General features: G+C 45.0%; 1 protein-coding gene across 1 annotated transcript in view; it reads right to left on the reverse strand.

Moving 5' to 3' along the window:
* The window catches only part of MINPP1 (multiple inositol-polyphosphate phosphatase 1), a 609776-nt gene that overhangs the window by 340775 nt on the left and 255656 nt on the right, over positions 1-13345 (reverse strand). The window contains exon 3 of the mRNA XM_069611293.1: positions 6362-6459. Coding sequence (XP_069467394.1) covers positions 6362-6459 — 98 coding nt within the window. The remainder of the gene's footprint in view (positions 1-6361; positions 6460-13345) is intronic.

Consider the following 13345-nt stretch of genomic DNA (forward strand, 5'->3'; position numbering starts at 1 on the left):
TAGCAAATGGGACAATTCCTGAATGCTTCTTCCCTGTGCGTTCTCTTGGTGTTGCCACTGTGACGTGGGATATTCCCCCCAAGGGGCTTCTTCTCTCAGTGTTACCACTGTGATGAGTGAGATTACTCCCAAGTGTTTCTTCTTTTTGGCTTCTCTTACGGTTACCACTGTAACTAGGGCGACTACTCCCCAACTTCTCTTGAATTTCAAAGTGGTCACCTCTTTGACGAGGATAGGCAACTTTAATGCAGTTATATCCGGTTCCTCTCCCGTTATGCCCGTTACCTACTGTCTTACAGACGAGCGTCACTGGTTCTTCCAGTGGGTTCCAGGCCTCTCCTCTCCAGCACGGGACTTCCCTGGCTCGATCCGTGTGTTCTTCCTGGTGGCTTGCCGCTTCCTTTGAGGTGTTTGCAGTCTTGGCGTGGCTTATGCACCAGCCGGTCCACCCTCCTTGGCCCACGCCACTGCCTGGACCTCTTATTTATTCCAGGTTGGCAGCTTGCCTCCAAGTTATTCATATGTCAAGAAGGGCCACTCTCCGCCACGACCGCTGCTCTCCCAAATCTCACTTCTGGCTTCTGGCTTCGCTGCTGCTCTGCATTTTAATCTCCTGGCCTACTTCTCCATTAAAGGTTAGTCCTTCCTCTCTTTTACTCAAGTACCACTGGTCCCTCCCCAGCGTGAACGCAGTCTCTGTCTTTGCAGGTTGATCTCTACTCGTCTTTCCCTCTTCTTTGTCTCAGTATAGTTGGCTGCCAACCAACAAGCACTCTTTCTATAGTTCTCATTCTTCCTCTTCTTGGTACTATTAGAAAGTGTATATTTGAATAGGTTTGCATCATAGTAATAAATAGAGGCTTGAGGGGCTGATACCTTAGAAGGGTGAGAGGATGTAAGGATGTCCTTTAAGAGGTTATGAGAGAGTTCCATTCCTTATCCGCGAGGGGTAGATCTCTCCATAGGAGGACCGCCTGCTTACTACCACCCATAGGGGGAATAAATTGGTAGGAGCCTCATATCAGTAGCCTCATAGGGATGGGCTCCCCTGCTGAGGAAAAGCAATGGAACCCCATGAATCATCACACCTTGCACTTGGATTCTTGACTTCTTGCTTTTCCTCTTTCTTCCAGTTATATCCGGAACCTTGCTCACTTTGACTTCCTATTCTTTCCCTGGATATTTCCTTTACTGTTCTTGTCCTCCCTTGTGCTTGTGTAATTGTTCAGAGTTTGGCTGCTGGGTTTCCCAGCAGGCAATCTCTATCCATTTCCTTTGTCAGGTTTCAGTATTGCACCTTTTGCCATCTTGTTAACTATGTGCGGATTCCTGTTTCAAGAACCAGTCACTGTTCAGTTCCGGCTGGATCCATACAGGCTTCAGTCTTGCGAGTACTGTCTGCTTGTTCGTGCCTTAGGGTCAAGATACAGACACACTCCTGGTGCTCCTTTCCATGAGCATTCAGAGTGGGGCCCTGTAATAGTAACCAGATCATAAGTGTGACAAATCTGAGGCTCTCATCCCTTCTCCCCTAGGGGGGGGGAGACCTTTTCCATGGGGCCAGGGCGGTGCATCCACAGTACAATAGTCTCCCTCAGGGTTGTGCACAGCTGGAGGATCACATAGAGGAAGAACCCCCTTTATGGGATTAGGGATGACCATGTTCAGAGAATGCAACATGCCCCAGCGTTAGTACACCTAAACCCTTCTCGAATATTCAATCCTCCCCTCCCTTCTTTTGATAAGGCCAATATTTGTTACTGTCAAGTTAGTCAACCTAATATACTTGACAAGATTCAAACCTTAGAAAATGCAAAGTAAGTTACATCTGACTCTTTGGCATGTACTGAGAAGATGACAAGGAGTCCAAAGATCACTGTGGAGAAGCATATTGAGCGCTCTAGCGTCTCAACAAATGCGATTGGGCACAAAGCAACTCCCTTTTCCAATGTGGGAGTTTAAACATCCCACAGCAGGGATGTAACAGGAGAGCTATCCTCCAAGGAAGAATTTGGCGAGCCATGCAGCGGTGAAAGGGGCGCAAACGAGCAGGAGGGAAGCCAAGAGCAAAGGCCAAGACCCCATGCAGGGTCCATGAAGCAGCGACTGCCCGGGCAGGTGCTGTGTGAAACCTCTGGACATGCAGAGCACCGGGGAAGCGTCCATGAGAGAGGACGCACTGACAGGGAGAAGCAGACGTCAGGAGACCCGCTGCAGACTGCAAAGAAGCCCTGAATGCTTTCGGAGCCTCAAGAGATGCAGCAGCTGCTCGGGAAATGCTTGTAGCTACCAGAGAGAAGCAAACAGGTACACAGTTTACCCGAGGGGTGCTGGAGGTTCGGGGGAGCCAAAGGGTGAAGGCAGAAGCAGGATCAAGAGGGTCTGGGACCCTGAAAATGAAGTGTGTGTCTGGGACACACACCCATATGAGAAACAGAAACAAAAGCCAAATACTGAATATTATGAGTCTGGGACCCGCACCCAAAAGGAGATAATCAACGTCGGGACTGTTGCCTGGCAGGAGAGTAAATCAAGCAACTGAATATTACAAGTCTGAGACTCACACACAAAGAGGGACAAGTCCATGAGAGGACATGTGCTTGGTAAGGAAGAAACCAAGTCAATCGGAATACTGCAAGTCTGGGACCCGCACCCAAAATAAGTGAAGAATACACTGTGCAAACAAATCCTTTGCTTGGCAAAATGAATGTTCCAAGTTGGTGGGGTAAACGAGAAGCATAAGGAGAATATTCTTGTGAACTGCATATTGACATTTGTATAAGCAAGTATAGGCCTGAGAGGGCGCCTAAAGGAGAGAAACACTATAAGAAGGAATCTAGAAGAAAAGGACTACAACCCTAGCCTTGGAGTTCAAAAACTTTGAACTTTATTTTTGGGACTTGTAATTACCCAAGAGACTGGGAACTTTTCTGTTGGTTGGATCTACACAGAATATGCTACTTTAAGAAGAGATCATCCTTGCACAATTGGTTTAGGTTATTAGTGTTACGAACAGAAGTAGGCTTTTTGAGACACGACAATGATGGACTTGATAATTTGGACATTCTGCCGATTTCCTTGGTTTTCTTAGAGGCAGGGAAAGCCCTTAGTTTTAGGGACACAGAGGCATTTTTCAAACCCCTTTTCATTTAATAAACGTTTATTCCCCAGAACCTGTGGGAAACTGTTCCCCCATTCTGTGTACACCACAATTTGAAACTAACTTGTTTGTCTTACTTGAACTCCCGGCCCCTTTCTGTTCACTGCCTTTGTTGCCCGTCTGTAGTTCTTGCCTATCCCTTCTTGTCTGCAGGATTCCTTACACACCTGTCTCTTGTAAACTTTTCTCCCTTTGGCTTTGTGGGCACGTCTCTGCCCTCAAGCCCCTGACAGACTGAGAATAAAGAGGCATAGGAAGAGGAACATTGGACGTGACAGTAAGAGCCAAGTGGTGCTGGAGTGTATGTAAAGCAAATCCCTACAAATTCTGTAGAATTAACCTGAATTTCCCAATAGGTCTAGCCTAGAAAGTCCCAGAGGGAGTTTAGACAGAAAAGTAATCGTCTTCAGACGCTCACCATCAGCCTGGTGGTAATTTAGATGGTGCAGGGTTAATGAGATCTACATACTAAGCATAGAAGTATGGACACCTGGGTTAGGGTGGAAACTGCGTGCTTTCAATGAGAGCCATGGATGGCCATTGGAGCCCTGCCAAAGACTTCATTAAAAAAGAAACTTGAACTATCTGCGGGAGTGGCTGTGGTCTTTTGGCCATTTGCGACATTGGTTTCTCTGCAATAAAGCAAGCAATCACTCTCTTTCAGCCATTTAATAAACGTTTATTCCCCAGAAACTTGAGGAGAACCATCTCCGGTTCCGGAAGCACCTCAAAACCTTCCTCTTTGCTTCTGCTTTCTCTCTCCCTCTCCCCTGCTGAACAGCTAATTAATTCTTCACTGAAACTGCACTGATCCTGCAACTGGACCACTCTAAACGGCCTCGGTCCTGGGCCCAGCCACTCTCCACTTGCACTGATGCCCGGGAACCCCTCTGCACTGCGGGACTGTCTCTGTATCCCTACAGCCCCCCCCCCCCTTCCCCAGCACTTGTTCTGCACTTATCTTGCACTTGCCACCAGCTGGCCCTATTTATTTATTACTTTACGCCACTTACCTTGTACTGCACTTCCCCCCTCCCCTTCCCCTTGCACTTTTCCCCCTCCCCCACCCCTGCACTTGCGCGATCTGAATGACACCTGGCCTAGTAGGATCGTTGTCTGTCTCCCCTTGTTCCTCCCCTCCCTGCCTCGTCGCGCCTTGAAACACCTGTGTATAGGCGCGTTACAAATACCATATCATATCATATCATAGCCAGTAGTTGACTGCTGGAACACCCTTCAAGTCCCTCTACAGCAAATCACTAGTTGACGGATCACAACGAAGAAACAAAAGACTTGTTTATAGATACTTGACTTTTGCGGATTAAAGCCGGAATTTGTTTCCTGACAGTGAGTATTTTGTGGCAGCGCCAGGGCCATGACCCAGACAAAGGGGGAGAAAGACCACTCCCAACCTGGGGCAGGAGGTTCACTAAAACAAAAGTCAGAACTATCCCTGCCCCCGACATGTGAAGAGTTGGGGTTTCTAGTCCCCATAAAATGCCACTTTCCCTGTGTGCCACAAATGTAACCGATGGAAGCACGATCTCTCAATGCCTCCCAAAACAGCTGCTGACACAGTTCTCTGTTTCAGAACCACAACTCCCAGAATCTCTTGGGAGCAGCTGTGAACACCCAGACCAAATTCAAACAGCAACATGGCAACACAGGTGACCCTTCCGCCTTCATAACAACTCCACAGAGTTCAGCACTGCAGACAATCTCAGAACTCGCCAAAACACAAAGAAATCGAATTTCCAGACCCACAGCATGACAGAGCGACAGCAGAAGAAAAATCAGAGACTGTTTGAGGGTTTCTGAAAGCGTCCCATCCGAGTCCTGAGTCCTAGGGAAAGAAAGGCACTTATTGGTGCAGCGTGTCAGGTGAGCACGACAGTCAATGGGAAGGGAAGAAAGGCATAGAACGACCAGCCCCGCACTATAAAAGCAGACAGCAGGAGAGGCAGAGTATGTGTTGCATGAGCGAGGTCACAGGAGGAGCTGAAGTTGCACAGAGAACAGGTGGAGGACAGATGAAGAAGCTGAGTGAAGGAGAGTTGGTAGAGTTTAGAAAAGGTGCATATTAGAGAGAAAGTGGTACCAGTTGTGTGTAGTGTAGTCAATGGAGGGAAGTGCAGAAGGGGGAGATTAGTAGCAGTGAGAGAAGTAGTGGTAGTGTAGGGACAGTAGTAATAGAGGTGGGACGATAGTAGTGCTGAAAAGGTAGAGGAGTGGTAGAGTGGAGAGGGGTAGGAAGAAGGGTATCAATATTAGAGGGTGGAGGTTAGTGGAAGGAAAGAGAAACAGTAGAGGGACATGGCGAGGAAAGGTGGTGGGTGGAGTTGGCAGGACAGAGGCGAGTCAAGTAGGGAGGAGAGGATAGTAGTAGTAGAGAACTGGAAGATTAAACAGCACACATACACCACCCTGTTAGAACTATCATTATCGGCAGAGTAGGGGCAGGTAGAAAGTTCCAGAAGGAGTTAGACAGCAGGCATTCAGGAAGTCACTTGCATTCAGACCAGTTCCTAGACAGTAGGGGTTCAGTAGCACTAGCCGGGGAGGGTCGAGGTGCCTGTGCCAGGGCGTAAATCCCATGGGAGCCAAGTGGAGGATGACCCTAGCACGACTTCCCAAATCCCTTTTTCAGCCAGTGAACATTATTGAATCATCTCTCTGTTTTTCTATGCTGGCTGATCTGGTGACTCTTCAAACTATTTAGACCATCTGTACTCTTGGATAAATTCAAGCTTTTGAACAATGTTTTATCACTGTGCTAAACAGTTTATTTTAATCGCTTTACTGTGAAGCGCTGTACAATAAAGCTTAATGGATAGGTTATTTTTCTGGGGTATTCTAGCAATTAAGAATTTGCTTGAATGGAAATTGAAAGGATTAGAAATGTGGGGTTGAATATGTGTGCTTCAAGAGGCTGGTATAGTAAACACTTTGGATATGTATAATCTAATAGCATGCTAGACAGAAAATAATGTATTAACATGCTGTGGGTAGCGTTAACTAAATCATGCTTTCTTTATACAAGAGCATCCCACCAAATTCTAAGAATCTAGAGAAATCAAATTTAAACAAGTAAAAGGTTCAAGCATGATACAGTAATTTCCTGTTTCGCACAAAGCAGCCATATATCAAAGATGCACACATATGGAGTAGGTACCAAACAACGAATTTGGGAAAAATCCTTACCTTACTGTCGTCTTCATCAAAAACAGAGCACCATGGAGAGTTCACACTGTTAATCGCCAGTTCAAAAGAGCAGGTGAAAAATGCTACTTGTACCAAATCTGAAATAAAAGGATCCAAATTGTATTTGCAACTAAAATGGGAGGCACATCTTTCTCCAAAAACTATAATACAAGACAACATTCTATTCAAATAATCTCCATCATGCAATGAAAAATCGATTGAGTTTGTCATGTGTGAACAGATAACTTCCAGTGTTGGACTGGCATTCACAGAACGCTGGAGATTTCCAGATGGGCCTCTAAATCATGGGCTTATTTTGTGTGTACACTGAGGTGTATGAGAAGAAGGACATGGACACTGAGGACATTTGGCCATGTGTTTATTAAATAAAAAAAAAAGAAGACCTCTCTTTTCCTATCACTATGGGTTGTTCCCTACCTAACATTACTAACTAAGGTGCTAGCCAGTCATGAATCAATGTCCAAAAGAATCAGTCTGCTGTCAAACTAACCCTACCACTATTATAATCAACTAAGGTCAGGAGAATGACTCCCTGGTGGCTGTATGTTTGCAATGGTGTTCTCTAATGTTCTGATTGATCTACAATCTGTAAACATTCTTTCATTATCCTCTGTATTAACTCCTGTAACTCCCTTAGGGGGTTGGTACACTTGGTCTCTTCTTGCATAGAGTTTTTCCTTACTCTTGTAGGGCTTCTTCTCCCTCTCTTAGAGGGCTTTAAATGTTCTTGCACAATGTCTTTTTCTATGTCTTTGTTTCTTCGCTGTTGGGTGATTTACCCCTTTTTCCAGGGCAGTCGTACTCCAATTCTTTTCCTCTCACCCTCTGTGATCTCTGAGCTTCTTTTTATCACATTAACACATTTTAAAGTAATTTACTTGCTTTCCACACTTTTGCCATTGATACTGGGATGTGTTTCTTGGAGACTAACCATTCACTTTTGGCTTTCAGGTATTCCTGTTCTCCTTTTTACCTTTTATGTTGTTGGGGAGCATCTCCGGTACCTGCAGGTACTGGAAATCTGCTTTTTCCTTCCGGTTGCTTCTCGGTTCACTTTCAGCGACATTCGCTTCATGCACGTTCCAGTCTTCTTCTCGGCTTCTCTATAATGCTACGGAGAATCGATTTGGGAGCTGCTTCCTTCCTCGGGTGGTGTCAGCGTAGTTGAGAGAGCAACCTGTCCACCACAATTTCTCGGTGTCACTCCACAACCGAGTGCTCCACTCCAGCCTTCCCGCTTTTCTGTGTTTCCTGCTCCAGCTCAGAGCCCCCCCAAACCTTGCGGGCTCTGCGGTCGACGTCAGCTCCACCTCCTTCAGGTATTCTATGCACAAGGGGCTTCCCCTGTGTCTCTGCCTTCCGCTCTCTCTCGCCTTCTCCTTGGCATGTCATCCCTTTTCAACAAACTCGGCACTGTACATTGTGATACTGATTTAAAAGAGGGACGGGTTCACCTCTTTAGCATCACTTAATCTTCATTTGAGTCATGGAAATTATACTGATTTGGTGTGTTAGATACAGCCATGGAGGGCATCAGAGTTTCTCACAGGAAAGGGAGTCCTTGTCTCCAAGAGGGGAGTTCATCCCAGTGAGTTCCCACTTGCCTCGATCCCTAGGGAGGGTGTTGCAGAGCGGGCTCACCTCCCTAGACTCACGGAGGGCGCTCCCCCCTGGGGAGAAGGGACGAATTCGCTCGATTCGTCACAGTACACTTGTTTACTGATCCCATAATCCTTTTTCAGTTACCACACTTGCTTCTTTTGTTTTGTCCTCATCCCGACATCCCTTTGAAGCAATGAATTATAAAGCTTCCAGTAGGTTATTACTAACGTTCAACAAATGTTTTATGCCATTTTATGATGAACTACCTTTCAATCCCTGCTTAGGGACAAATGTGCTTTAAAATTATCATTCAGACCCCTTGCCCCACCATGATTTCCAAAGTTTGGGACAGAGATCACCCCAAACTCCACTTGCAAGGGTTTGGGTTGCTTGATAGTTTTGCTCGTACAGTGTAACGTGGGGCCACTTCAAAACACAGGTCAGTGCCACTTTTGGTTCTCCAACAGAGTTTTTCAAGTAGACCACTGATTCAAATGCATTCCTGTGAGTTGTACTCTTGGATAAAATCAATCGAGACTATGACATTTAAGAGCATGATCAAAATGAATTTTCAAAGGAAAACCTATGGCTAGACAAGGTGTCCCAGTAACAGAAATGTGGTTCCACTACATTTGAAGGATATGAATACAGCACAAGCTCACTTGGCAGATGTCTTGAGGAGTGAAGATTAGGAAATATTTAGAAGACATGCCTGCAGTCACAGTTGCCACAAAAGAGCCCCAAATATTCCTTTGGTGTGGAGGCAAATAACAGCTAAAGTTTAATCAAATACTCATACGAATGAGAGTTACCATTAAATACAATATTTTGCCATCAATTGTTGGTGATTAAGAAAATAATTAGATTGCTGTGCATAACTTACAATAATGCTAAGTATTGCTCCTGAAGTGTTGCATTTGAGCAACATCTTGTAAGCCTAGATTAAGTAAAAGGTTTTGTTGAGATTGATTCACAGTTGAACACACTAGGGGTATGTACATTTAGAAGAACCCCCAGAGGGAAATAGACACGCAAGACATTTTCCTTTAGGCCATCCAACTAAGCAAGCCTTCGATAGTAGGCATTATCGATCACTAATGGGGAAACCTGTGATTTTATACACTTCTGGACTAGGGAGGGAGAGCCCACAGAAGACAGAAGGACGCTCATTAGTGAAATACCCCCCCCCCTTTTTCCAGCCCATTGTGTTAGATTACATAATCTGCCCATCGTTACATTGAACAGTCTGAACATTCTCAACTTAACAGTCCATAAAACTTAAGCTGTTTTTTGAAAATCCAAAATTAAAAGCCTTGAATCTGCCTGGAGAGACTGCAAATTATTACAGTCATCTGTGACATCCCTCTACAGGTAGCTGGTTCATAACCGGCATGAGTGGGCTTTTCATATCTTGGTGTATGTACCTTCAGGTAGGCCAAGAGCATTCTTTCCTCAGTATACGCGAACATAGCAGGTTCACGACCAGAGTCCCTTGTGCTGTAATCAACTTGCCTTTCCTTTCCTTTTCATGAGCCTGTAGGGCCCTTGATACTTCATTCTGCTGATCCGAATCCTCATAACCAGTTAGGACCCTTGGAAATCCATTCTGGTAAACAGTGCTGAGTAACCATGGCCTGAGGGTTCTCCTTTAGGAAGGTTTTACCATGCCTCTAGGTACCACTAGCCAGTGGGATCCTTGCTCAAGTACATACTGGAAAGCCTATCAGGTACCAGCCGAACCATCCTAGTTCTTAGTGGCTCACATCCCCCAAATATTAAGATGGGGAAATAAGGCAACACAGCTTTGGAATGAAATTCAGGATGCTTTAATTGGTTTCATGTGTTCAAATCGTGGCAAAAAGGCAGTGGTTTGGCCACCGCCATCCATGTAAAAGATGCAGAGGACACCCCCGCAACCACCGCTCCAGGTCAAACCACAGCATTTCTGCTGCAATTTTTTGTAAAGGCATCATTTTTCTTACTGCATACCCTTTCATTTATATCCATCAAGACTCTCTCCCACACAAGCACATATTCTGGGACCTTTAAAAAAAAAATTAAAAAAAATAATGGGGTGATAGTTAATAACCTCAGCTGTTATCACCGCATCACAGATTTCTTTCCTAGGCAAAATCCTCAAAAGAGCGGTCACTACTCACTTTTTAGCACACATCAACACTAACAACCTACTATGGACCTTCCAATCTGGCTTCTGTGGAGGGTCAGAAGAAGACAGACTATATTTTACCATCACCGACAACGTTTTATTCAAATCATTAAAAAAATTCCTCACTTTTCCTGAGCTATGTTTTTCCTTACCTAACACAACTAACGAGGGTGCTTGTCCGCGGTTGTGAAGTCCGAATAATAGTTCAAAAACTAAGCTAGTCTGACCCCAACACAAATGCAAAACAACTAAAGTCCAGGAGAATGATTCTCTTCTCCTGGGTTTGCTTTCTCAGTAAGTTCTTCTCAATATAAAACCTTTAGAGAATTCTTGGCTATCAATTGCAACAGTTTTTTCAATTCAGTTTGGGGGCTTTTCCAACTCCCTGGTTTCCCCTTCTCCTAGCTTTTCAAGATTCTCTTTACAGGTACTCCTTTTCCTGAAGGTTCTGAAGGTTCTTTCCATCTGTCTTTCTCACATATATTTGAAAGTGTCTTTTCTGATGCCCAAGTTATACCTCGAGAATTATAAATAACCTTATCTTCACAGTTCCTAATTCTGTTATCCCTTGGCATTTTACTGACACAAGTATGATAATCCCAATGATGATTCTTTCTTCTGGGCATTCGCTCTCCCACTGGGATGAGTATGATGTGCCCGTTGCGATTCTCACTCTCTTGGTTACTTTATTGCTCAATGGAACAAGTACCATTGACCAAGTATCAAACCTCACTCTCCTGGTTACTTCGTGTTTTACCGAAATGAGTAGGCAAATCAAACTTGTTATATTCCCTGCCCTTCCCGGGTCTCCCGCTCTTCCCGTTACCTATGTGGTCTTGAGACTGCGTCACCGGGGTGGTAGTCAACCTGCGCAGCATCACTTAGTGTTCGGGCATTTTCAAATGCTGACATTTCTTCTCTGCAGCCCTGATGCCCTTGCTAGACTTCCCAGGGCACCTTCTCCTCTTTGGTGAAGCTTGGGCACTGGTAGGCGTGAGCTTTCCTTTCTCATAGAAAACAGTGTCGCCTTCTCAGCTGCGCTCGTTTCACTGCCACCGCAGCTTTGAACTGGCTTCTCTCTCCCCGTAGTTTCTTCCTTCCATGCTTATGACATTGTGATGGGGCTTCCTCTGTATAATGTCAGTGTCCTCCTCCTATTTTGAACTGGTGCTCATTATTCCATTGGTTTCTTCCTGTCTTTTCCCAACAGGATTTATTAAGTTGGGTTGTTGCACGAGTTGGGCAGGGAGTTCCTCATCAGAACGTGACTCCTTATCCCAATAGGGGAATCTGTCTTCTGGTGAAGTCTTGCTTGTCTCTACCCCTATGGAGGGTATTGTGTAGCAGGCTCACCTCTCTAGCCTCACAGGAAAAGGCTTGTCCCTAGGGAGACGTGATGGAATCCCATGATTTGTCACACCTCAGATCCACATGCAACACAGACACAGCCAACATCCAAGTGGTAGACAATGCGGTCGCCACACTATATGGTGGCTATCCTTGCCTCATGGCACCCTTTGATCTCTCTTCAGTAATGGGCATAATGGGTCATCAAGCCCTAATTGACATACTAGGCAACCACATGGGAGTGGTGAGGCTGTCTGATACCTAAAAGACCAGAATCAGTTTGCCCAGTTATATACCTCCTGATCACCCTCAGTACCCATCACCTGTGAAGTCCCACAGGGATCCATCCTCTCACTTTATCTTCAACCTCAACATGGGGCCCCTGGGGTCCCCCCCATCCACAATTATGCAGGTGATACTTCATTTCCCAATTGCAATTTTTAGCAAAAAAGCTGGAACGACTGCTGGTACACCGATTACAGTACTTTGCAGAGGAACTTGCACTATTGGATAGTGCCCACTTCAGTTTTCGGCTTGTCTGCAGTACCAAACTTCTAACAATGGGCAGCTGAGAGAAGGCATTGATGGAGGTGGCACTGGGGCCATGATTTTGTTCAACCTGTTGGTGGCGTTCAACATGGTGGACTACCAAACCTTCTGTTACAGATTAGCAAATCAGAGAATCTGTGGTACGGCCGTGAAATAGATTCAGTATTTTCTAACTGATTGATCACAACCAGTACAACTCGCTCTGTCCCCTGGAAACCCATACCGCTCAAATCTGGGGGATAGGCGTTATCTCCATTTTGCTTTAACCTTTAAATCCATCCATTGAGGAACATAATTTAACTGTGTGGATTCCCTTTCTTTACATATTCTGGCAATACCCTGATTTTGGTGATGCTATCTGGCAATAGAGATCTTCTGTCAGCTAAAGTCAAAGAATTTCTGATGTCCAAAAATAATGGATGTAAATAAATTATATAAAAATAAGCCCAGATAGGAGCAAAGTACTATGTGTTAATGTTTTGAATCCATGGAACTCTTCTGCCTTGCCCAGCATGTTTGGCCTGTGTCCGAAATCCAATGATGTTAAAAACCGGGACATTATCTTGCACACTGGCCCGACTTTAAAGAATCAGAATGCTGCTCTATCAAAGTTTTGATTTTTCCATTTTAGGAGAATAAATGGTCTTTTTCCACTGTCAGGTTATGATCATGTTTTTACTTTCTTCTGCTTGACTTTAACAACAGCATCTACCTCGGACTGCCGTCTAAGTTGATCTTACAATTCCAAAGAATGCAAAATGAGGTGGTAAGAATACTGCTCGGGTTGAGGAAGTTTGAACATACTTCACTGGTCTATTTATCTCTACACCGGATCCCAAGAAAACAGTTTTAAAAGCATCTGTATGGTCTTCAAAACCTTACAATATTCTAACGAAAGGGTCTGCAACCTGTAGCTCCCATGATGTTCTGTACTATGACTCCTATGATCCCTCACCATTGACTATTCTGTCTAGGGCTGATAGTAGTTGTAATCAAAAACATCTGGAGAGCAAAAAAGGTTGACGACCCCTGCCCAAACGTCAATACCTTTCTCACAAAAAATCTGGAACATGATTCACCAAAGCGCCTTTTCAGATCCCACACTGATGGGGCCATTTCTTGTTCTGACCTATAAAAGAGGCCCTGTGAGGCCGGTCTTCCTAGCTCCTGGTGGCTAGACAGAGAACTTGCTCCCTCTTATTAGGTACGGAGAACAAACTGAGCACCTTTAGGAAATGGCTTAGGACTGATCACCCAATCTTCGGTGATTGCCAATAACAGTCTCTTACCTTTGGCCT

Source organism: Ambystoma mexicanum, chromosome 8 (genome assembly GCF_040938575.1).
Source record: "Ambystoma mexicanum isolate Mex_15411 chromosome 8, UKY_AmexF1_1, whole genome shotgun sequence".
Lineage (NCBI taxonomy): Eukaryota > Metazoa > Chordata > Amphibia > Caudata > Ambystomatidae > Ambystoma > Ambystoma mexicanum.